The 21,963-nt window shown below is 37.6% G+C and overlaps 1 protein-coding gene across 3 annotated transcripts in view; it reads right to left on the bottom strand.

Annotated features, from left to right (window-relative positions):
• Positions 1-21,963, bottom strand: part of CTNNA2 (catenin alpha 2) — a 475,172-nt gene that overhangs the window by 28,104 nt on the left and 425,105 nt on the right. For all 3 annotated transcript variants that reach the window (XM_021535749.4, XM_085578480.1, XM_021535753.4), the window contains exons 13-17: positions 17,547-17,698; positions 9,322-9,435; positions 5,977-6,158; positions 3,584-3,689; positions 876-1,010 (exon numbers count right to left, since the gene is read on the bottom strand). In XM_021535749.4, coding sequence (XP_021391424.1) covers positions 876-1,010; positions 3,584-3,689; positions 5,977-6,158; positions 9,322-9,435; positions 17,547-17,698 — 689 coding nt within the window. The remainder of the gene's footprint in view (positions 1-875; positions 1,011-3,583; positions 3,690-5,976; positions 6,159-9,321; positions 9,436-17,546; positions 17,699-21,963) is intronic.

Below are 21,963 nucleotides of genomic sequence, written 5' to 3'. Positions count from 1 at the left end.
GTCTCACAAATCACTATTGTTTTGAAACCACTCAGGAGAGTGGAATAGGTTACAAATTTACATACATATGGTCTGTACTTGAGTTAGAGGATAACGAAAGTGTCATGGGGCTAAACTAGTGTGAAAGAAAAAAAATCATGAAGAGCAGTCATTGCTTCTTTGTGGTTCTAGCATACTCCCAGAGGCTCAAAGGCCAACAGGAGAAGAAAAAAAAAGTTTAAAAATGTAAAAAACTCATTGCTTATGATATTACTGCTGCCTTTCTTTATTTCTCCAAAAGGTTGTGTGTAAGAAGCTTTTAGTGTTCATTGAAATAACTGGGTGGTATTAGAGCATATAATCACTGTGCTTGCAATAGTACTTGAAAACAGCATATTCATTAAAATTTAAAATATTTTGCTGGCCTTCCAGAGTCTTTTGCTAAACCTAGTGTGCATTGGAACCTGAGTGAATGAATCCCATTAGTCATCACCATCTTAACAATATGCACTTCATAGAGAGTTGGCTTCTGCACAGAGGAAGGAAATTACCAGTACTAGCAAAGGAAAGAATATTTATAATGAGCAAATATACAAAAGCTCCAAATAATTATAATAGTCACAGCTTGGCAATGACTTTCTAGGCTATGAAATTACTTTTCTTTTGGAAGAATGAAGATTCTACAAGGTTAGTATAAACAAAGGGTAATTGGAAAATCAAATTGCTCTCCACAAGTTATTGTAAGGCCTGGAATAATGGTGATAGAATTAAAAAAAAAAAAAACAAAACTTGCTTACAAATCAGTGGATTTTTGTTTTGTACATTATTGCAATCAAAAATTCTCCCTTTCAAGTGCTACATGGGAAACAAATGGCAAAACACAAATCCCAGCTTACCCCTGATACAATGAGTTCTCCTCCCAGGTTCTGAACTTCTGCCTTCACTTTGCTGCAGATATTGAGCTGGTGGCAGTACAGGGCAATGCGCTGCAGGTAGGCCAGCAGATCCTGCTTGCAGGCTGAGTCTGGGCACTGCAGACAACACAAATACTGATTAGATGGAGCTGAGTTCATGAGATTAGAGACAGGTAATCAGATAAGTGGCGGTGTGTATGTATTTGGTGGATCTGTTCCACTTTGTCTTCACATGAGGTACTAGAAAAAAATCTGAAAACTCAAATTCTACCTTTCATTTAACTCAAGATTTATGAATTGCAACCTAAAGATGGAGTCTCCTTTCTGAAAAATAAGAAACCTCTTTATTAGCATTATGAAAATAATAATTTTAATTTCTGCTCTGCATTAATTTATAGAATTATACTGAACAGCCAAAAAGTCAGGCTTAACTTGAAGCTCCAGGTTGCCTACTGGACATCCAAGTTAACGTCCAGTATGGACCAGTTAATGTCCAGATAAACCCAGTTCTGAGTGGTTACCCCCAGTCCAGTTCCAACTCCTGTCGGCCTGGCAGCTCCCCTGGCATTTGTGCAGACATTCAGAGGATTAGATTAGGTCGAATGTGCTGGATGCTGTGAGGGTTTCATAATCAATAGAACTAGAAAGGGCCCCAGTACAATTTATTCATAGTCTCTGGGACTCTTAATAGAAACTGCATCGTCCCTCACAATATCAACAGCATAACAAACAACAGCCTTGTAGTTAATATTCCAAGTCCTGCCTCAGGAGAACAGACCTCAGTAATTCACTCTGACGAAACAGAGCCAAAAGGGCCCAGTGCTAACAGCATGTCTGCAGTAAATACTCTTTGGGGCTACCCAGTAAAGTCTGACTGACAATGTTCCTGCATAGCCTGGGGAACAAAGATTCCAAATCTGCCTTTTTATCACCATACAGAGTTTATGCTCAATTTAAAAAAAATATCATCAGAGCCTTTCAAGAAAAACTGGTAGAATTAAATGCAAATGAGTCAACAACATCACAGCTCCAACCTTGAGATCACTGCTCTGGCCCCAGCAGTTAATGCTGGCAAGGAATGTGCTCATGTTGAAGTAGTTGGATATATTGTTGTCTATAACCCCAAAGGGAGTCACTTGGCTTTTTTCTTGCCCTTTAAAGCTAATAATAAACAAAGCTGGAGCTTCACTATAGAGCCTCTCTTCCTCAGACAGTTGCCACAACTTTCAGGCATTAATCCCTAAAAGTCCTCTTCTCCCTACCACTGCAAATTTAATATAAAAATATTTACTTCTTGAAGTCTAGGAACTGAAAGGAATGAATCTAAAGCAATACTTCTGAAGAGTTGTAAAGGCTTTAAATATAAATACCTTGGAGTGTAAAAAAAATGTAAGGGCTCTTCCACAGGAATAATAATTAAAATTGCTACTGTCCACAAAAAGTTTATATTGCATGAGGGTCTCCAGAGTTCTGTGAAACATCATTGAAGTGCAAGCAGTTAAAACCAATACTTCATTCTCAAAATAATTTCACTGTTTATTATTAGGGTTACAGTCCTTTGAAATTTAAAATATGACTCAAGTCAAGGCACTCTAAGCATAACAAGTCTCCTTCTATTTCTTTCTTTAAAATATTCCACCTCTGCAAATACTGCAGACCAGGAATTTCATCAGCTGACAGATAGATTTTTTCTTTCTTGTGTTAAAATGAAGAGATGCTACATTTGAAGGACTGAAATGGGTTAACTACAGGAAAAATACTTGCTGCTGCTGAAGAAGACGTAAACCAAATATTTCTGAGGTTACAGGAAAATGGACAGCTTTGGGTTTTTTGCCACTCTGGCCCATATTCCATGGCAGGGTGTGTTACACACTATCACAATCCTAATTGAGGAAGAAAATTACATTCTTATTTTGAAGAGAAAGACTAGAGGAAAGGAAGTTACCAGTTCCCACTTCCAGCAAATATTCTCTTGATGAAAATGAAATGAAAGAAACTATATGAAATTTAAAAAGGGAAAAATAGAGAAGCTTAATTTGCCTGAATCAAAAATTAGCTATGTAGGACCTGGATTTGAAATTTGGCTCTTGAGTTTTAACATGATGCTTCCTCTTGCTCTCCAGATCAATAGATAATCCAATCTGAAAATATATATACAGCAAGGTCATCTGTCCAGCTGTGACATGAATTTGGTAAAGGAAGCGGGGACACAGACCCTACAACATGCACAATTCACTGAGGCAAACCAGAAAATAGGGAGTCAGAGAACCTTGAAGGAGTAAAGAGCCAAATCAAGGGAAAATTGCTGGAAGAATGAGCTGGAAAGAATCTAAACATTCCTAGGGACTTGGCAAAGGGAACGGAGCATCCAATTCCTGACTGCTTTTTTAACAGCAAAGTCATTTTGGATGTTATGATCTCACAGGTGTTTTCCAACCTGAAGGTGTTTTTCTAACAGGCCCAGAAGTGAGGCTGGGGAACAAGTCAGGCATTTCTGAGCTTTGGAGAAACTCATTTATGGCTTTCCCGTTCTGCAAAATGCTGATGGGTCTAGGAGAACCAACTTCTATCCAACAGGAAGATCAGGATCCAGGCTCTCAACAGGTAATTTTCTGGTAAGACAGACTTTTCCTGCAAAAGGCAATGCATCCATAGAGGTTATGTTGTATTTCAGCTCATTTTGGGGCTACCTGATCAGCTACTGCCCGTGCCAATTTGTCCATCCTGGATCCTGCCTCTGCAATCTTCTTGGCTGCATTAATGACATCGGATGTGTTCTTCAGGGGGCCTTTCCCTCTGTGAAACACAAGACAGTTACCCACAATCTCAACAAATCACGAAAGGCACCAGTTTTAGTGACCCTGTTTAGTGCTCATTTTTAAAATAGTAACATGAATGTCTTCTTAATTTATTACTATTTTGCCTTTTAAGTACTTTATAGTACAGCTTGATTAAGAAATCTGTCTGCTGTATTTCCTCTCCCTTACAAAATGCCTCACTGGCAATTTAGTCCGATGGTGCCTTCAAGCACATGAGCTGTACTTAATAGTAGATGCATTTGTAAGTGCTCATTAAGCCAATGTTGTTGCTGGAATACACAACTATTTCAAAATGATGTGATTCCCAAGCCAGTGCTAAATGTTCAGCCCATCATGTCTAGGGCAAGAATGTCACATTTTAGAAAATCTATTTGTAGAAGATTTTTTGTTGAAAAATAAAGAGAGGTGAAGCACAATCATTATGTTACACACTTGAATGTTGCACTTAAAACATGTATAATTAGCTTTAGGCCTGATCTTTCACCATATTTTTAAGATGTTGCACAAAATTATGATTTTAGTCATTAAAGCTACCAAAATTTATTATGACAGAAAGTCTCCACAGACTTCTGTGAGTTTTCATCAGACTCAAAACTTTAATCCTGCTTGTACCAATAAAATTGCTGCTGCTCTTGAGAAAGTCTCAACTGGAAGTGAATTAATTTTCCATTTATTTTAATGAGGAAAATGACAATATGATCAACCTTTTTTTTTTAATTAAAGAAAAGGCATTTTTTCTAAGCACAACACTGCATTATTTTTGCATTTTTAAAAAATCTATAATGGCAATAATAACATGCTGAAACGTATTTCCACTTTAATCTTCTTTCCAGACTTTCATTACCACTTTAAACAGATGAAATACAAGTATCCCACTTCTGGTGAACTTAAACTGCAGCAAAAATACTTCTTGGTGACCTTGTGTGCTTCTACATTAATTACATGAGCAGCTCTGACTGTCACAAGCTGTATGCATTTGAAAAATTATTCTATTCTAACACTGCTGAGGTTACAGCCAAACAAAAAGGTGTGAAAGGTTTGTTTCTGTTTTAATGGAATATATTAAACAACTTGTTATTGAATCTGATGCAGATGGAAGTGCACTTTGATTTTTTTTTTTATTTACTTCAAATGTGTCAGTAGTCTTTATCTCATTCTCAAATTAGTTTTGTTCTTTTGATGCTAGAAAATGCAATTATAATTTCATGGCCAATATATCAAAGGTTGTCCAGGAGGCTGCAGAAACTCTGCATATTCTGGGCTGTTGCTTTAGAACATAATTTCTTACTTCCGTGATACAATGACACTGTTTGGGCAGATTTCACTCTATTTTTTGTTGACAGAAGGATCAGGGACACCAAGACAATACAAATAAAAAAGTAACACAGAATCCTGTAAAATATCCTCTCTATCCATTTCCACCCCTTGCCACTATCCCAGGTTGCTGCGAGCCTCAACCAACTGAACACTTCCAGGGATGGGGCAACATAAAGAGATGAATAAATGGATGTCTGATTTTAATCCTGAAAAAAAAACCCAGGAAGATTTTAATCCTGTTTTGTGTAATCACATTTTGATAAATACCATTTAAACTTTTGAACCCACTTCAAAAAAAAACACTGTACAAAATATAATTTACTATGGTGATCTGGAATTCGAAGTCTTGTAAACCTTTCTCCCTGGTGTGATTAACAATATGACCATAGTAAAAGACAATAATTCTGTTTACATTGTATCATTAATAAGTGACCTTTTGACTCTCTGCAATTAGAGAAGAATAAGACATCAATAGAGAAGAGAAATGAAAGCAATAAAAAAAAAATCATTACTGACAGGCTCCCATGAAGCATTAGATCAAACCAGTTTCATTTCATTTGGGATTTTTTTGGAAGGAAGTTCAGTGATCAAATGATATAAATAGTTTTGCCATTATTTTTGATTGACACAAATTGTGCTCAAATGTTGAAAGTTCAGAGAGGCACATGCATTTAGATGGGTACTAAATGAAATGTCACTGAAGTGTCTGTAAGGTCACAGAATAACTTTACAAAATGATCTGCAAATAAAAGAGACTTGCAAATAACACAAAAACTTCATATGATTAATCCCACTTGGACAAATACCCAGGGCAATGTAAATGATGAGCATTCCTTGGCTTTGCATCTCCACAACAACAGCAAATCATCTCAAAAGGGTAGAAATCCAGCAGAAAAGAGAAGATGTGGCACATCTGAGCTCCTCAGCTGGGCTTATTTTGTCCTTACCTGGTGAAATCTGTCATTTCCATCATAATCATGCACATCTGCTTGGCCAGCACAATGATGTCATTGCCACTGTCATCCCACTTGGCCACCTCTGCATCCAGCTTGCTCTTTTCTTGGTGGAATATCTCCACCTGCTCTGCAATCTTTGCCTTCTCCTCCTGGGGCAGCTGGGCCATGATAGCCTGGAGAAAGAACAGGAGTTGGGCATGAAAATAGGAAGCTACAAACTGGATCTTTCCAGTGGTCCCAACTGCATGAGTTTCTTTTTAAGGGAGATGAAGATGCCAAGCAAGATCCTGTAGGAATTTGATTTCTGCCAGGACAGGTAAAAGCACATTCATGTTTATGCCTCTTGCACTTTCAAGATGATAAAATTTATATTTCTGATGTCATGATTATTTACCAGTTGACAAAGGAGAATTAAATCTCAATTTTGAGGAAGAATAAAAAGAGTGACATTTATGGGAAAAGGCAGACTGAATTGCTGTGTCTCCCCTAGTCTCATCCTCTGTCAGAAAAAGAGGATTTCAGAATAACACAACACTAAAATAAACTGTGACACACAAGACAATACATTTGAAGTGAATTGTAACGAATGTATCTTTTAATGATATTTATGGATCCAATTTTCTCTTGGAAGGGGTGCAGAAAGAAACTGAACAGGTTGGTATTGATCTCCCCCAGCATGAACAAAGCAAGAAGTTCCTGCTCCCCTCCAAAAAAACCCTAAGAAAATTATAAATTATAATAATGACTTTTGAAGATCAAATGGATACTTTGAATAATGATTTCCAAGTTAAGCTATTATTTGGCTCTAGGGGTTCTGAAGACCACATTATGCATTTAATGGGGTGTGACACATATTTAAGTGTCGTTACATTTTTTTCTTGTTTATGTCACTTTCAATCAGCTGAAGTCTTTTTCTACATATTCTTAAAATGCTCTTGGCTTTTAAAAATTCGTAATTGACCTTTTCCCAAACTGAAATTAAAAAGGGTTATAAACAGTGGATCAGAAAATGAGAAATTTGCAAGTTAATCAAATTAAAATTCAAGATGAGTTTTAATTAGGCCTTATCAATGTAACTCAGCAGTTTCAAATGTTAGCATAATAGTCTTTGCACAGAAAATGCAGTGTAAGTCAACCTAATAAATAAATATATAAAATGCACATAAAACAACAGAACTATGGAATTAACTGAAGAGCATGTGATAGGAGTAGTGAAATTTGGGAAGTTTATCTGTATGACTTGCCTGGGGTTTCTTCAAGTGGCTGCTTCACCTGAACACTCTTTACACTGGTAAACAGTGCTTTAATATTTCTGTTCCAGCTGCTGATGTGCTTTCAAAGCAGCCATATCCTACAGCAAATGCAGCCTGTAAATTCCAGCTTTATTTCTACTGAAGAACAACATAAGTCTTTGTGCTAAAACAATACCAGCTTTATGGAGTAAGCATATTAAACAAATCCATTACATTGCATGAATAAAATTTTGCATCTTTTCCACGGAAAATGTTCAGGTAAGATTTGTTCTTCTTAGACCCTCCAGACTGGGGACTAGGCAGCCTCTGCTTAGCATTGTTTTCCTTTTAGGTTTTTATGATTTGTTGCTTCTTGTGCCATGTTATTCAGGAATTGTCTTCATGATATATTATGTTTATACAGTGTGTCGCTGATCAAAGCAGAAGGATTTAAGTGTAGCAGTAATAATAATCACAATAAATGTAATAGAATTTAGGGCTCCTAAATCCCCAGGTGAACTCAATACTTAGTAAGAAAAATTACTGCAGTCTTTATTTTGGTTCCAGATCAAGAAAGGATGACATGCTATCCAGTCCTAAATGTAACCAAAAGGATGAGAAAGGCTGTGAAATCTGACAAAATAATCTGCACTGTATCTCAATTCTGTTATACCTAAGATTTGCTTCAGTGGTCAATACTTTGAATATCTCAAACAGGAGTTTATGCCCTTTAAATACAAAAATCACAAAAGATAGTCAACTACATCAGAACATTTCTGTCAGCAGTCTCACAGTAAGGAATCCAGGTATTTTCTGCCTTAGGGATGTCATGATAAAACTCCCATTTTTCTGATACATGGTATGGTTTATTTACCATCTATATTCAGTATTTAGGGAAACAATTTTAAGACAAAAAGAAATCTCTGCCTATTTCACTGGATCCATGCCTTGCATTTCTCCCACACCTCTGAGCAAGCCTCATTCAGATTTTTGTTACTCCACTGTTTCTTTGCAGGGTGTAAAACCTTTGTGTCAAGCCCCAGCCCACAGCAGCTGAGAACTCTGTCCTGGTCCTCTGAGCTCTCACAGCATCTTTGCCTGCTGGTCTCTAGGTTCTCAGCCCTACAAATCCTCTTCCAGACTCCAAGGTAAGAAATCCCCATTCCAGTTATCAACTTTTGCTGGTGTTTGAATGTGTGGGGAGGATACTTCTTATTCAGTCCATAGCTTCACTTCTAGCACATGAGAACAAACCAGACTTGTGTGAAACAGCCATGAAAATCATTCAGATAATTCCCAGTTTCCTGTTGGTTCTCTCCTGAAAAATGTTAAAAGGCTTTTCTTTAAAAAAAACTTTCTTTCCAGTCAAATATATTTTCATTACACATAAAATTATATTCTCATTTTTTTAAATAATCTGAGCTGAGAAGATTATTCAATAAAAGGTAAACAGTCATGAGAGGGTGGCATAATCCTGAGTGTTGACAGGAACATTCCTGAGTGTTAACAGACTTCACTTCCCCAGCACCTGTGACCCCCGAAGCACTCATCAGCTTAATTTGCAATCCCCCTGCACAAGCTGAGGTCGCAAATCACAGTGACTGAAGTTTATCATGATGTAATTACCCTGGTAAAATTACATTGACTCAGTAGCAAATGTCTTCAATTACAATTAAATTACAGGGACTACTCAGTAGCTTAAACAGATCTTCTTGACAGGTTTGCACACTGGGAAACATGAGTAATGTAAGATTTCTCTGGATACAGCACATGGTGCACTGATGGGATTTTTTTTTTTTTTTTTTTTTTTAATTTGCTGCCTACTCCCACGGTTTCAGCACATTCCAAACCTGCAAAGCCTCCTCTTACAGCACTAGCTGGAGCAAGCAGCTGATACTAGGCACCACAAAAGCCTCAAGACCATTCAATAAATGCTACTTCAATAGGTTTGACATGAAAAAAACCTTCAACACCTCCGTCAGACTGGTTCCATCCTTTGTTAAACAGCCCTGAGGACTGGAAATCACTGCCTTTGCTTCCTGAGGCAGAGATTTTATTGGTCACTACTGGACACTCACTGGAGGCGTGTGGGGTTTGTACTCACCCTTGCACTCTGGCCAGCAATGAGTTGGTCATCCTCAGTCTGGACACTCGTTCGGCTGCGCACGTCATAATCCTCCTGCTCGAAGTCTGAGTCGTCCTCGAGCTCCTCAGGGGTCTGGAGAGAGACACACCCAGGAGAGAAAGCCACAGACAGGAGATGAGAAGCTTACAAAGGACACAGAACAAGTCCTCTGCACAGTGAGCTCTTATTTCATTGACTACCTGCCCAGGAAACGGTGTTCCGTTCTTCTCCGAAATGATTTTGTCTGCCCCGGCAGTCAGGAACTGAAATTGAATTGTCTTAAAAATTAAATTGTTTCAACCCTGGTTTTCTTTACAAATGGCATTTGTCATTACCTTGCCACAACTTTTCTTGCTGCAATTTCTCTTAATGCTGTTAACATGATGAATGCAGTTCCAGGAACAAACATCCTTTGGAAACACTAACAACTGGAATGCAGTATTTTAAAATAATATTATTTCATATATAAATGGACACTAACATTATTATGTTACTGGAAACTACATGTAATCTTCAAAAGAGAAAGTAAATACCTGGGAAAAAGCAGCTAATATCCTGGAAGAAAAATTAATCAAAGCAAATAGGAGATTTCCCATTGAAAGAAATTGTAAATTATGTCAACTGGTTTTGAAAACAACATGAAATTTATAATCTGTGTAATCTTGTTAGTTCACATGGTCTTTTTCATATACACAGCTTTAGATTTGGCTCATCCCCCAGCTGAGACTGTAATGTCTCTGCTGCTGATGCTACAAATGATGGGAAGGTTTCTCAGAAGATTGATTAAATCAAGTTACATATTTTCAGGCTTCAGATTGTTTAAAATGTTGGAAGCAGAGAGAAAAAAAATAATTGATGGATATGTTCATTTGGGATTTTTCAACTTCTAGCATAAAGTTAGGAGAAAAACAGCCCATATTTATATACAGAGAGACAGTCTTATTAAAATCAGTATTTAGTATGATGGTTAATATAGATGGTGCAAAAAAAGTGGAAACTTTAGAAAGAAGATTACATTCAATTTTATGGTTGAATAGCATCTGCTACAACAACCTGGCCATGAGTAAGTTCTGCAGTTCATGACAAAGGTAACAGGAAAAGAAAACCACAGTAACTGCAGAGAAATCCTCACCTTACTGGACACCCATCACCCCCAGTGACAGCCTGGAAGTCCAAAGCAGCACAGAAGAAATTATCCAGGCTGGCATTTGGTGCTTGGAGACAATGTCAAGTTTCCTAGCAGAGGTGCTAATCACTGCCAGTTGTCATTACAGCTCTGTCTGGGGGATGCTCAGTCACCAGGAACGGCTCCAAAGCCTCCAACGTAACGCAGGAATCTTCTGGTGATATTTCTGTTCCAGCCTGGCTTCCAAACCAAGTGCACATCCCTGTGTGTAGCTGCACAGTGAAGTGCACAGGATGGGGAGAGTAAAACACAGCCATCTTCGTGTGACTTGGAGAGTATGAATTAAATATCTGCTTTGATTCTGAGTGCTGGAGGAAGAAATAACCAAGTGTGACAGTGTGGTAATGAAACTTGGTCTGCACCTCTGAAGAGAGAAATGCACAGAGTGTGTGTAACAGGACAGGCAGGAGAAGAAGTTCAGATGAAAAATGAATTTACCTTCTTTTTACTGTCACAGGTAAAATAGAAGGATTGCTATCCATCCAATGGTCTTGTTTCCAATCACCTTTAATCTCTTTGCTCCCTCTAGTCAGGTGCCCGAGGGCAGGATGAGACCTTAAAATCTGCCATAAACAAGCAAACTACAAAGAGAATCCTACAACTCCCTGAGCAGAGTGTTTGCTATCACAAAGCTCAGCTTTTCATCTGCCTGGGCTTTGCTGTTCAGAACAAGAACAGGGTGGAGAGCTTCAATAAACCAGCTGGCCATCCTCCAAATCCACTCAACAAGTCAGTTTTACTGAACATTGTAAAGCCAGTACCTTCTCATAACCCAAATATACTCCTCTTAGTTTCCTCTGTCTCCAGTTTTACGAATAAGATTATAAAACAAAATGTGCAGTCCTTTCCAAGGCTTTCATAGTAAAACTTGAAGTAAAGATATTACATCAAAATATTACATCTCAACATGGCAACCAGTAAAGACATGAAGCTGCCTCTTAAAAAGAAAAAAAATATTCTGAAAATTGTATGCAAGGACTTATCCTTGAAGAAATATCCAGAAAAAATGTATTGCTGTTACTGTCTGACATTCATGATCTTAAATTCTGTGGCCTTTAAAAGACTGAAATTTAATGGGTATAAATGTTGAACTTGGAGAAAATCTAGTGCAAACCAAAAGAGCAAGTAATGCAACTGTTAGCAATAGACTAAAAGCACAAGGCATCTTTCTATTTCCCCTCTGTACAAGTGGGATCTAATTCAAAGTGATCTTTCCAATTCACTCTTTTCATGTTTTCAAATGCGGTGAATTTTACACTCATTTTCTTCCCCAAACAGCTGCATTTTGCATTAGAGTGAAGAAGTGGAGTTAACTTTTATCTGTATGCTGCCATTTCAAGCATTTCCACACTTTTCACTGTTGCTCCATTGCTTTGTCTCTGCTGATCCCCTGGAGATGCAGCCCATATAAAATAGGGTCTTCCTTTTGTTTAGACACAAAGGTAAAAGAAAAAATTATATTGAATATTGAATTAAAGGACTACTCTTAGTAAGGCCTTCTAAATACACCAGAATGACTCTAATTTTTGTGCACAACTAACAGGACCTTGATATTTAAAACCTTGTTTCCAAGACAACAAAGTCTGAGACTTCATTTCTCTGAGCTGCAAGACAGAAAGACTGATTCTGTCTTGCAGACACCTGGATTTATGGTTACACAAATGTAGGAATCACAGATCTGAGGTTGGAGACAGCTTCTAAAAAGGGCTGACAGCCACCAGTGGCAGAAGAAACCAGAGTAATATTCAAAACTAATGGATTTTATGCACTGATTGATTTCAGCAGAAAAATGGACCATTTTCATATTTTTTAATATGTTTTGTAGAAGAAGCCATAAGAGTTCCTAAGATTTTTTTTTCAAATACAGTATATCTTCTACACACAGCATTCATTTAACTCACAGAAAGTTTTCCAGTTATGAAGAATCCCAGATAAATAACACAATAAATATATGATTTCTCTTTTAAGATGCATGTTTTACTTCTAATATGAATGTGGTGACTTTCAACTTCCAGGCATTTGAATATATATATATTTTTTTAATATCTCTCTGGCTGTTTGATTGAAGAGCTTGCTGTGAACCAAATATCTTCCATCTATGTAATATTTTTAATCTTTTGTGACTGCAGTATGGAAATGTGAATTATACAAGTCTAAGTAATAAAATGGCATATATATGCAGATTTATAAATGCATATATATAGATTTGTTTCATATTTTACCAACTCAAATGTACTTGATGAAGATAGAAACTCCACTTTGCTATGCACTTAAAAATTGTAAGATGCAACTACAAGAATTTTACCATGGTGATAACCAAGTCAAGCTGACCTTATAATGAGAGCAAAGACTAAGGAGATTAAAAGATACTCCCCTATTTTCTACAATGAAAATTCCCTCTAATTCTAAAAGACAAAGAGAGAAAAACCTAGACTTTACAAAGTGCTTTTAAATCTAAATCCATGCTATTCTGTACATTTGTTTTGGTACCACTGAAGCCTGAGTGACTCAGCTGCAAGCAGCACCCGAGTGCCTCAATCAGAGACCTTCTCTCACTGCAGGTCTTCAGTTGTGTGGTGATTTACAGTAAAATCTAACACTTCAAATTCAATCTAAGGAGCAGCAGGCACTCAATGGAAACACTGGACCCCATGACATCCTCTGGAGATAGGATGTTTCAAAAGATGATGGGATTTTGCACCAACTCTGGTTTTACAGAGGACCTGAAATGTTGCAGCACTTTGGATTTCACCCCAGTGGCTGCCCCAGAGGTGATGGTGGCTAAACCTGACAAGTCTGGCAGAGAAGAGCATTAAAACACCCAAACAGTTGGGGCCGAGGACATCACAGTTATTTTTGCTGAGGTCTTCTCCCAAGGAGAAGAAAAATCCCTTAATGACAAAATAGAAATGGAGTTAATAATAGAATGCAATATCCTGAATTGGAAGGAGCTCACAAGGACCATCAAAGTCCAGCTCCTGATCCTGCACAGGACAGCCCCAAGAGTCACAACTTGTTCCTGAAAGCATTATCCAAATGATTCCTGAATTCTGTCAGGCTTGGTGTGAGAGACTGGAATGGTTAATGGCTTAAATACTGTTAAAAGGGAATTTGCCATTATGGCAAAACTGTATAAAGAAGCTGTGAGGACTGAAGCCCCGTTCAAATGTGCCTCCAGAGGGGACCTGGACTGTGAGTTAAGCCACCTGATGGGAAACTGAGCAAAGGTAAAGGTGGTACTATTGTCCAGGTCTAAAGAGAAGTGTAAGGAGAGCTAAACAAGGCTGGGGGAGAAGAATCAGCTCTGGCTTGATTTGATGGGGAGGAGGAGAGATTTTGGGTGTGTGGTAGAGGGAATGAACACCCACCCTGCCTTACAAACTGGCTCAATTGTAAAACCCACCCACCCACCCTGGGGTGGCCACATCCACAGGACATTGGTGTGAGGAGCAGCAGAGGAGGGGTCAAAAACCATCATAAAGCCATCAAAGACCCCCAAAACACCCCCAGACTCACTGCTGAGGCCCTGCAGCAGAGAACTGCACGTGATACAAAGCGGTGGCACAGACCCAGAGTCTGCTGCAATAAACAGCTTCAAATTTGTCCCCCCAGGGGAGGCAGCAGGCAATCCCAGCTAGCCCAAACATACATTCACCCACTGAACTCTGTGTTTTGTGGGACCCTCACCACTGAGAAGACCAGAAGATGATCAATGAGATGCTGTCAGGCTTAATCTGTCTGTCACTCTCTTTCTCTCCCACCTTACCCCTCTTTCTTTCTCTCTCTCTCTCTCTCTCTCTCTCTCTCTCTACGTCACACAACTGTTAAATAAAATCTGTATTATCAACTTCAGCATATGGTCTCGTTTGCATCTTAACACAGGCAGAGCCATCTCTCTAACAATTTCAATAACCAGATCTTAACACCTGGTGCTGTGAACACTTCCCTGGGGACCTGTTGCAGTGCCCAACCACCCTCTGGGTGGAGAACCTTTTCCTGATATCCAGCCTAAACCTCCCCTGACACAGCTCCAGCCATTCCCTTGGGTTCTAAGATGCCTCCAGAGAGCATCTCCAGGCATCCCCCACAAATAATGAAGTTCAGAGATGTTTAAAGTCTACTCTGTAACATGAACTAAAACATGGCAAGAGGGACATTGGCTCCAACAGTGCACTCCTGATCCAAACAAATGTAACACTCAGGTTGATGTAGATGCCTCTAAAGAAGAGGTTGCTAATGGCAAAGGCCATGTTTAAAACAAGTAAGTTTTAATAAATTGGCCTTGGAGATGCATAAGAATGAGAAAAGGTGCCATTGTGAGTCCTCCTGACTGTAGAGAGGGTTTCTGGCCAATAACTGAGAGAATTTCATAAGCAGCTGTGAAAACACAAAGTGCAATTTCATCCTTACACAATAAAAGGAAAGGTGTTGGAACGAAGTTATTATTTTCTATTTTATTTCTAGCTTCTATAATTATACTCCTAAATTCACTTATACTACTTCTTAACTTGTGGAATATATATTTTTCTTCTGTATAGATAATAATAATAGTCCTCAATGAAAAAAATGAATCTCCTTTCTCCTCCAGAGGGACAATAAATTCTCCCCTTTGGAGGAAAAAATAGAACAGAGAGTATTCACCCTTTCCTTCAGCTTACTAAAAATAATAATACCAACCAAAATTAATTTAAAAGGCAGCTTTATTTACTATCTGGAATGAGGGGACTCATCTCAGACAAATTCAATCTTTCACGGCTTGCACATGAACAATCACTGCCAGAAAATAACTGTGTCAGATGCTCTAAAAAGTTTGCAAGATTGGATTTTTTTCCTTTCTTGCAATTCTGAAGAAGTTTTACCACCTGAATTAAAGGGTGCATAATATTTGATAGATTATTAGATGAAAATATTCTAAAGGCTTTTATAGCCTCACCCTTTAATTATACATCCCATTGCAGTGTGAGATGTTCAAATGGAAATGTTAAAGAGTATCTCAAAGTGAAACTAAATTTTTCTTTTCTACAGCAAATAAGGTTCTGATTCAGCAAACTCTGGTCTGTGTAAGCTTATATATGTGGATTTTTCCAGTTAACTCACGTGGATAATGAGTCCATTTCTGTGCTTTAGTTCTCTGCCTGGATAAGGAGTATTACACTGAGCTCCATAAATAAGTTAATTGTCTGAAGGCAAAAATAAATCTTCCTAATCTGGGCAAACAGAATTCATTAACTCATATCATACAATGGGTGGAAAGTATAGTGATATAATGGGAAAAGTAACTTTGGATTTTCCTAAGGAGACTGAAAAGCCTGAAGACTGATCAGCTCTCCAGGTACACAGAAGAATCAGGCAGTGACAAAACAAGTGATCAGGCCTTCAAAATTCAAAATTTAAAATTAGAAACATCTCACCAGGATGGAGATGTTTTCAAGACATCTCATGGCAAACTCTTGGGGATAACTCTGATGTATAAGGGGTTGCTGGAAGCTGGAACTCTGTGTAGGGGATTGGGAAACCTGGGTTTGTAGGAGATCCCACCTGATGATTGAGTCAATTCCACAATCACAGTTCAAAATGACTAGAAAAGATTGAAGTGTGCTAAGCAGTTCTTCTTGTCCTAAGAAAAGTTTGGAAACTGTTGTTACAGATTAAGGAACTGCAAAATCACAGGGAAAATAGAGATCCTCCACTATGCAGCTCTTTCATTTCCCAGAATCACAGAATGCTGGAATGGTTTGGGTCAACATGGACTTTAAAGCTCGTCCAGTCCCACCCCTGCCATGTTCAGGGACACCTCCCACCATCCCAGGTGGCTCCAAGCCCCATCCAGCCTGGCCTTGGACACTTCCAGGGATCCAGGGGCAGCCACAGCTTCCCAGGCCTCTACCACCCTCACAGGGAATAATTCAAGTAAAGATTTCCCTGCCCTTCCAGGAGGGCTGCGAATCCTCTAATGCTGCAAACCCAGAGAACAGGATGGGCTTGCCCCATCACAAGCCCTGACTATAATACAGGCCACCTGGGATGAGCACTGGATATGAGAACGGAATTTATGTTTGGCAGAACAAAATTATGCCTGTCAAAAGCTTTTCCTCTAAATGTTAATACATAGTGACAGATTACTAAAATGAAGCTATTTTGGAGGGTTCCAACTGCCTGAAGTCTTACATCAGTGCCATAATACACTGACAACCACAAATGCACATTACCTGTTTGCTCAAAGGGATCAGTTGATGCTTCAGCCCTGTTATTTGCCTCAACAGTTTCCTCTGTGATTTTCTCCATACCTTTACTTGTACATGGCTTTCATCAGGGCAGATTCAAGGTAATTTGGGTTTTGAATAAAAGTTTCAGTTGCTGAAGAGATGTCCAAACCAGGTTTGGTTTGCTGTATTTCTTTCTAAAATCTTTGTCTGCTGACTAAAGTGAAAAGCAACACACACCTACTATCACAATAATGATGTTGTTCTGTGGTGTCTTTTATTTGTTTGTTTATTTTATTAAAAGATGTCTAAGCAAATTAAATCAACTGGTTAGTCAACACTGAAATAACATGTTTTTTACTTCAGTAAACATTAAAAACCATCCCTGCAGCAGCTGACTGGAGCAGCAAGATAATTTATTCATTTAGATTTTTACCAGACCTACCTCGCATCCCAGGCAGCACACAGACATGGGGAAAAAACCCCAAACAAACAAAAATCCATACAAACTTTAGGAGCTTGCCAAATTAATGCCATTACTATGGAAACAGTAATGAAGTTTGCATCTATTGGCAGTTGTGATCAAATCTTCTAGCTGATTAACATACTAATTGTGATTCATCCACTAAATAACCTCATCTCTTTATTTACTAATTCTTTTGTTGTTGTATGTACTTCTGCTTCATGCCTGCTCCAATGTCAACCTTTTCAACCTTATTACAACATGAGGCCGATTCCAAGGAACTTTTGCATTGCTCTTACCCACGACACCTCCCTGTAAATCCCAATTTCCACTCCCCAGGTGCTTTACATACCCTGATCATCAGGACAGCTTTCCTGATGTCCCGGACTCCGTCGTAGACCAGGCGGGAGGCGTCGATGAACTCGTTCTCCTCGAAGGGCTGGGGCACGTTGGCACTCAGGGCTTCAATGGCCACCTCCACTTGCTCAGCAAAACGTGGCATCACTGGGTGAAACACAAGGAGAGGCAGCAGGATGAGAAAGTGTTCTCTCCTGAACGCTTTCCTGCTGCTCTGGGGCATGGATAGTTTCCAGGAGGCACGGCGCGTGCTGCCCTGGAAATTGCCAGGCACAGGGAGGCTCATGGGTGGGTTTGCACCCGCCCTGCACGTGGACAGCTCTGGCACTTTATCTGACAGCATGGAAATAACCACCTCTATATTCTCTCCTCCAACTGTGCAAGAAAGAATAGAAAACTTTCTTCAAAAACTGTGTTTTACTAACTTTTAAAAGGCTGCAAGATATCTGAGCAGGCGATAAAGTTCATTTAAGAACTTTACAACCTGTAATGAGCACAGCAAATATTTGTATCAAGTGATCAAAGCAAACTGTAGCCCTTATGTCTGCTAATTTACATAATTTACACTCTAGCTCATACTAAATAATAATAATTTTATGAGGGAAAAAATGCAAAATCAAGGATGTACTTTTGTGAAGACACCTAAACGAATCTTCTGTTTCTTCACTATCACCATGTTTATAACACAAGACATAGCCATAGATATTGGCTAAAAATATTATAAGCTGTGGTATGAACTTATTTAATATACAATCTAAATCTATTATTTACTTTTGTAAACGGTTTCAGAGCATTGCCTAAAGTAGCAAGAGACTGTTCTTCAAGTTTCATGGAGGATTCCTTTGAAGGTATAATCACTTCCTGCACATCATGTTTGCAGGAGAATAACACTTCAAATCAGTCCTCTAACTACTGAAACCCAAATCCTACAAACATGAACTTCAGGTCCCACTGATTATACTGCACCTACATTCCTGTACTTGTTTACTTTTCATAATTTTAACATTAATATTGGAGGACTATGCTCACAGAGGACAAACATAAACAATGTTTCATTAGAAAGCTGGATAAAAAGATGGAATTGGATTAATTCTTAAGAAATTAAGGAACTAGGGTCAAGTTTAAGTTTATAGATATCCATCTTTTCATCATATTCATATCACTTTTATTCTAGCATTTAGATATCCAGATCATGTATCACTGAATTTACTATTTTTTTAATTAAAATATTACCTTTTTTTGCCCATATTTTCCCTATTTTTAATACACTTATTGGCAACTTGAACCCATATGATGAATACAAAGGGAAATTTCCAGTGTTATTTCCATCAAGAGCAATGACATTCTTTCCCAGGAACTTCTACTGTGATAGGAAACCACAATTTCTTCTTGACTGAATGTTCTTAAATTTATTTTACAGCATCTGACTTAAACTAAAACCACAAAAAAAACATGATTTAAGACTAGTTTACATTTTGAAGAAGTGGCAGCAACCACGAGCTCAAACCTTCTGTTTCTGACATTTAAATATTATGCATTGGATGCAAATGAGGAAACCTTTAAAGGCCTATAGTGATTCAAATCTAGTCTATACATCACTATATATATATATATACACATATATATATTTATGTTCATATAGACAGATGAAAGAACAGATTTGTATTTTCCATGCAGATGATGTTCAGTAAGTTCCTGGGATACACTGGAGAAACAGGAAAAAAGTGACAGCAACAACAGACTTTAAAAAAATAAACATTAACAAAACATTGTCAGGCAGAGGGGAAATATTTTAATTAGAAAAGAAGTTTGAGAGAGATGGAAGTTTTGGAAAGAGTATTTAATAAATGCATATATCAAATTACCTTAATTAATAGAACACTTGAAAGTGTAGTAGGAGACTAATATGATTGCATAAGGAAGTCTCAAGCCTGAATATCAAAAAGCAATCATTAAATATACAATGTAAACAAATAAACCTAAAGAATAAACGAGAATTTATTTTGGGTTGTTGGGATAAAGCAAGTAATACTAGAGATGCAATAATGACAACAATAAAAAACAAAAAAGGAGGTAAAGAACCCTAATATTTGGGGTTAAATTAAATTGAACCTTAAATTTCTGTTCAAAATTTCTTAATAGCAGAGGAAGTCAGTTATTTGATATAATTAATAGTAGGTGCAACAGGCCTGAATTAGGAATGGGCAGTTTGAAGAACATCTACATAAGCATAAGGAAATTTATCTTTTACCTATGTGTTCAAATTAACAGAGTACAGTAAGATTTACCCAGTAGTTCTTAAAAAAAAGTCAAAGCAATTTCTGAACCATTTTTGGAGAATGCAAAAAAAATTAATGGTAAAAATTCCAGGGATTTGAAAAAAAAACAAAAAAGAAGCACTGGTTTATTTTAGATAAAGGTATATAATCCTTATATAAAGGTTCATGTAAAGGCAGAAAAGAAAGGAAGGAATATTTATACTATATTCAACATAATTTCAGTACCCCGAAATAAAATGAAACATGACATGGCACAATTAATGTTTAATTATCTGTTAATAACCAGCAGATGCTGGACAGGCAGCAGATTTGTGGAAATAAGTTGCACCAAGCTTTTACAATATTTCCCTTGACAGGGCAGCGATGGAGGGGAAGCAGACACGACACAGCTGGACTTTGTCATGGCCACACGTGACATTCTTAGAACAAAACAAGGGAAATTTAAATTTTAATGGCTGTAAGGTGGAAAGTTACACTTTATTCATATTCCTGAATATAAGGTATTCATTCCTGACATTTGTTACCTTCACTGGGTGTGGAAGCTTCTCTGACCAGTTCTGATTTTGCAGACCTGACTAGAATTTAGTCCCTCATTTACAATACCACACGTGCACATTATGTGCTGTTTCAGAATGGGAATAGATATTAAACTGTATTTTGAATTGCTTGCTTGCCAATTGTATTTTTACATCAGTGCTTACTTTTGATTGGACAAGCAAGAAAAAAACACCTTTAATAGGAGGCTATTACTTATTGCTTCTCAAAGCATATGTGGTCATTTAAACAGTGAAGTTTTTGAAAATCGAAAACTGAGTTGAGAAATGTATCATTCTCCAGGTGAGGTAATTGAGCTCCATGAAAAAAACCTCCAGTCTTTTTTCCCTATTATTTAGCACACAAAGAAGGATATTTGTGTGCCAAAGGTGAAAGAACCACAAGTAAAATTCAGGCAAAGGTGTGCATTTGAATCTGGAGCTAAAACTTGTAAATGCATCAGATTCATTTATTATGCACCGAGCTTGGCTATAAATTTTAGATTCAGAAACAAATCAATACTTCTGGGGAAAAATTAAATATTGGTTTCTTAGTTTGAGCTGTGGCTTTGAAAACAGTCACACATATGCTTAGACTGAAAAATGTGGTCCATTAAAATCTCTCAGCCTAACCACATGAATTAATTAGGCACCTGCATAAATGTTGACAGAATCAGGTCCCAAGTTAATAGCAACAGTTCTAATTCAATGACCTTGTCATTCCAACAAAATAAAGATTTGAAAGCCTTTCTGTGGATGAGTTTCCAATGGCACTGAAAGCAAGACCAATGCCAACAAAATCTAGGTTGAATGGCTGCTGGAGAAAAATTTGGAATCGGAAAAGTTGATTACTTCCATTTTATCAACTGATTAATTCTTTTGAATTATACTGGGTTTTTTTGGCTTATGTATAATAGAAATCCAGCATATCACCATGTATGTATTCATGCCTTGATCAAACTTGTTTTTTTTTTATGAACTCCTCTGTTCCACAAAGAAAATATTTTCTCTAAAGCTCTTCTTGTTTTTCTCCCACCCACCCATATCTCCTACATATTAAAATTATCAAGTAATTATCTGTTTCCGAAAAATATATTCCCTGTTGACTTTTTCTCCTATGGCAATCAGTTTGTACTGCGATTTTGGTACTTAGAAACATCACTGCAAATTTTGTTTAGTGATACGGGAACAATAAGATCCCTGATAGACAGAGAAATGCTAGGTTACATAATAAAATTATTGAGGTAGAAATTAAAAAATGTTTGGGCGTTCTTGTTCGTAGCATTAGAACAAAAAGTTTCATTAATATGCAAGATTAAATGAATGCCTTGCTGATTTATTGTACTTTTATGGCCTTATTATTTAGGAACTTGAATTCCTCAGAATCTTAAGTAGATGTGAATGTTCAGAAATGTGGAAAGGGATAATTAAAACAAAAATTAAAACAAAAAAAGCAATAAAGGTCAAAGACCCTTCAGGTGCATGGGTTTCTAATTTTTAGTAGCATCAATGGGAGCGAGGAAATTTGTCTGGTTTTGTCTCACATCATACACCTGAAAGATTTAAATCTCTTTCCTTATACCAGGCAGAGAACAGTAGA

Source organism: Lonchura striata, chromosome 4, assembly GCF_050655825.1.
Source record: "Lonchura striata isolate lonStrDom1 chromosome 4, ASM5065582v1, whole genome shotgun sequence".
In the NCBI taxonomy this organism is placed as follows: Eukaryota; Metazoa; Chordata; class Aves; order Passeriformes; family Estrildidae; genus Lonchura; species Lonchura striata.
Note: the sequence above shows the minus strand (reverse complement) of the source record. Positions and strands in the feature narration are given on the sequence as shown.